The following is a 2,346-nucleotide window of genomic DNA, read 5'->3' on the forward strand; positions in this document are numbered from 1 at the left end:
TGTTGATTTCCAAACGTCTCTTTGCATTTGTTCTTTGTGTCCAGTCATGGTTAAAGCCAGGTGGCCAGTTGCTTATCAGTGATTACTGCTGTGGGGAGAAGCCCTGGACACCAGTGTTTGAGGCCTACGTCAAACAGAGAGGCTACGTCCTCTATACTCCCTCACAGTATGGCAAGGTAAATATACAGTAGAGCCTAATTATGTAATAGTTTGTGAAAGGACTACACTGCCCTTGGGGGAGTTCAGCCCTTTAGTCCTCTTTACCAATATGGGACGAGAGGATTGGCACTCAAATTATTGCTAAGACTCTTTACCATCCAATATGTGAAATAAGCTGCTTGAACAATCAACCTATATGGCCATTTTTCTGGTGAGGACGGGCTGGTCCAATGAAGGCACTCAGTGCCCTTAAAGAAATAATAAAATTATAGTTACAGTCACAAGTTATAGTTAATGAGCAAGATCTTTTTTGTTTAACCAGATTCAGTCACTATATTATCAAAGCACCAGACTACCTTGACGAAAAAAATTTAATTTTACCTCACGAGAGTGGTTGATCTACCGCTGAAGACTTTGTGAAACCAGATACCCATATGCATAGGTGTCATTTACATTGGGGACGAGCACTGAGCACTTTTTGAAATTGTTGATTTTGTCCCCACCACTTTTTGAAAGCATTTTCTAAACGTTGTCTGAAAATTAGCTTGCAACAATGTTAAATAAAAGTTCTATGAGAAAGGTTTACTTGCGCAATAGGAAAACATGAAATGCAATGTAAATATAGAAGAAACAGATCTGCCTTGTCCAAAAAAAAAGTTACTTAGGCTAAAGAAACAAGGGGCTAATAATTATTATTATTATTGTTGTCGTTAATGTTTTTTTTATTCTGAATTGTCGGCCACATGAATTATGTTTCCCTTCATATAAATAAAGACATTTCCACCATAAATTGGTGCCAAAAATATCTCTACAATGCAGGAAATTAAGAGTTTAATGCTCAAAATCTTTAAAACCCCCCAATCGAATAGCCGATTTGATCAATGAATATTTATTTAAATAGTATTGGAGTATCTTGTTGTCTTGTTCTTGTGACTACAAAATTGTGCATTATCACGTCTCGTGCCCTAAGTGTTTCGTCACACCCCTAATATGAGCCCCTAAATGTCCCCACCACTTTTAAACACAAAGTGACACCCTTGCCCATATGGAGTAACACAAAAAAGTATTCTGCTGCACAGAAAGCCCAAATGGGGTGACTGCTCACTATGGATGTGTTGTTAATGTGTTACTAGTGTCGGTCAGCTGCTGTTGCTGTTCCCCCTCTACTTCACCTCTTCTGTCTCTTCTCCCGTAGTTCATTGAGGAAGCTGGTTTCTGCAACGTTCGGGCAGAAGACCGGACACCCCAGTTCATCCAGGTCATTAAGACAGAGCTGCAAAGAGCAGAGGTCATCAAGGATGAATTCATTGAGGTTAGCATGCACATGCAAACATGCACAGTCACACGCACATACACACACACAAAATATGGTGTCAAAATTACATGGTTATACTTGCACACACATCATTCATGTTTAGTTCCAACCTGACTGTTCTTCATCCCCTGCAGGAATTATCTGAAGAGGACTATTTTGCAATAGTAAGTGGATGGAGTGAAAAACTGGGACGTTCCAACAGTGGAGACCAACGATGGGGACTATTTTATGCAACTAAGGATTGAGTGATTGATGGGGAAGATAATAAAAGGAAAAAAAAGAAATGTTTTATTCTTATTTCCTTGTTGTTTTTTGCTTTTGTCTTTAATTAATTGCTTGTTTTCACTTGTTGGGGATTAAAAGTAAAAGTAATTTAAGAAGGAAGCATGCATTGTCTGTTAAACCTGTTACAGCGGCATTTTATTTAAAGTGGGGCACTGTCAATGTGCTGTGTGAGCAAAGGGGAGAATATATATATATCTATAATATATAGAAAATATACATCAATACACAACAATTATAACAGTATTACAATGTTGACTTGCTATTAACATGATGTTACAATGGGCAAAAAATATTTATTATAAAATATATATATTTTTAAACCAAATTAAATTTGTTATTGCCCATTTAAATATTTGAATGAAAATCTGTCACAACTTAGACTAATACATAAAACAACATTGTTTTATTGCCTAGCCATGCATTGTGTAAGACATTTCAGGACATATTTCTCCTCTTCACTCCACAATAAAAAACAGAAGATGAAATTGAACTGGTTTTGTTAGTTTGATGTCCTGGACTGTAACTGCCAGTAGAGTCAAACTCCTACTACCAATGACAACAGATGTTGCTTTGCCCCATGGCTCATT

The 2,346-nt window shown here is 37.2% G+C and overlaps 1 protein-coding gene across 1 annotated transcript; it reads left to right on the forward strand.

Moving 5' to 3' along the window:
• Positions 1-32: 32 nt before the first annotated feature.
• Positions 33-1,770, forward strand: LOC123958224 (phosphomethylethanolamine N-methyltransferase-like; the record flags this gene model as incomplete). The annotated part of the gene is made up of 3 exons (XM_046031480.1): positions 33-176; positions 1,355-1,471; positions 1,609-1,770. Coding segments are annotated over 3 exons (372 nt in total), but the record flags the coding sequence as incomplete, so codon positions are not given.
• Between the last annotated feature and the right edge of the window lie 576 nt (positions 1,771-2,346).

Source organism: Micropterus dolomieu, linkage group LG19 (assembly GCF_021292245.1).
Source record: "Micropterus dolomieu isolate WLL.071019.BEF.003 ecotype Adirondacks linkage group LG19, ASM2129224v1, whole genome shotgun sequence".
NCBI classification, from domain to species: domain Eukaryota; kingdom Metazoa; phylum Chordata; class Actinopteri; order Centrarchiformes; family Centrarchidae; genus Micropterus; species Micropterus dolomieu.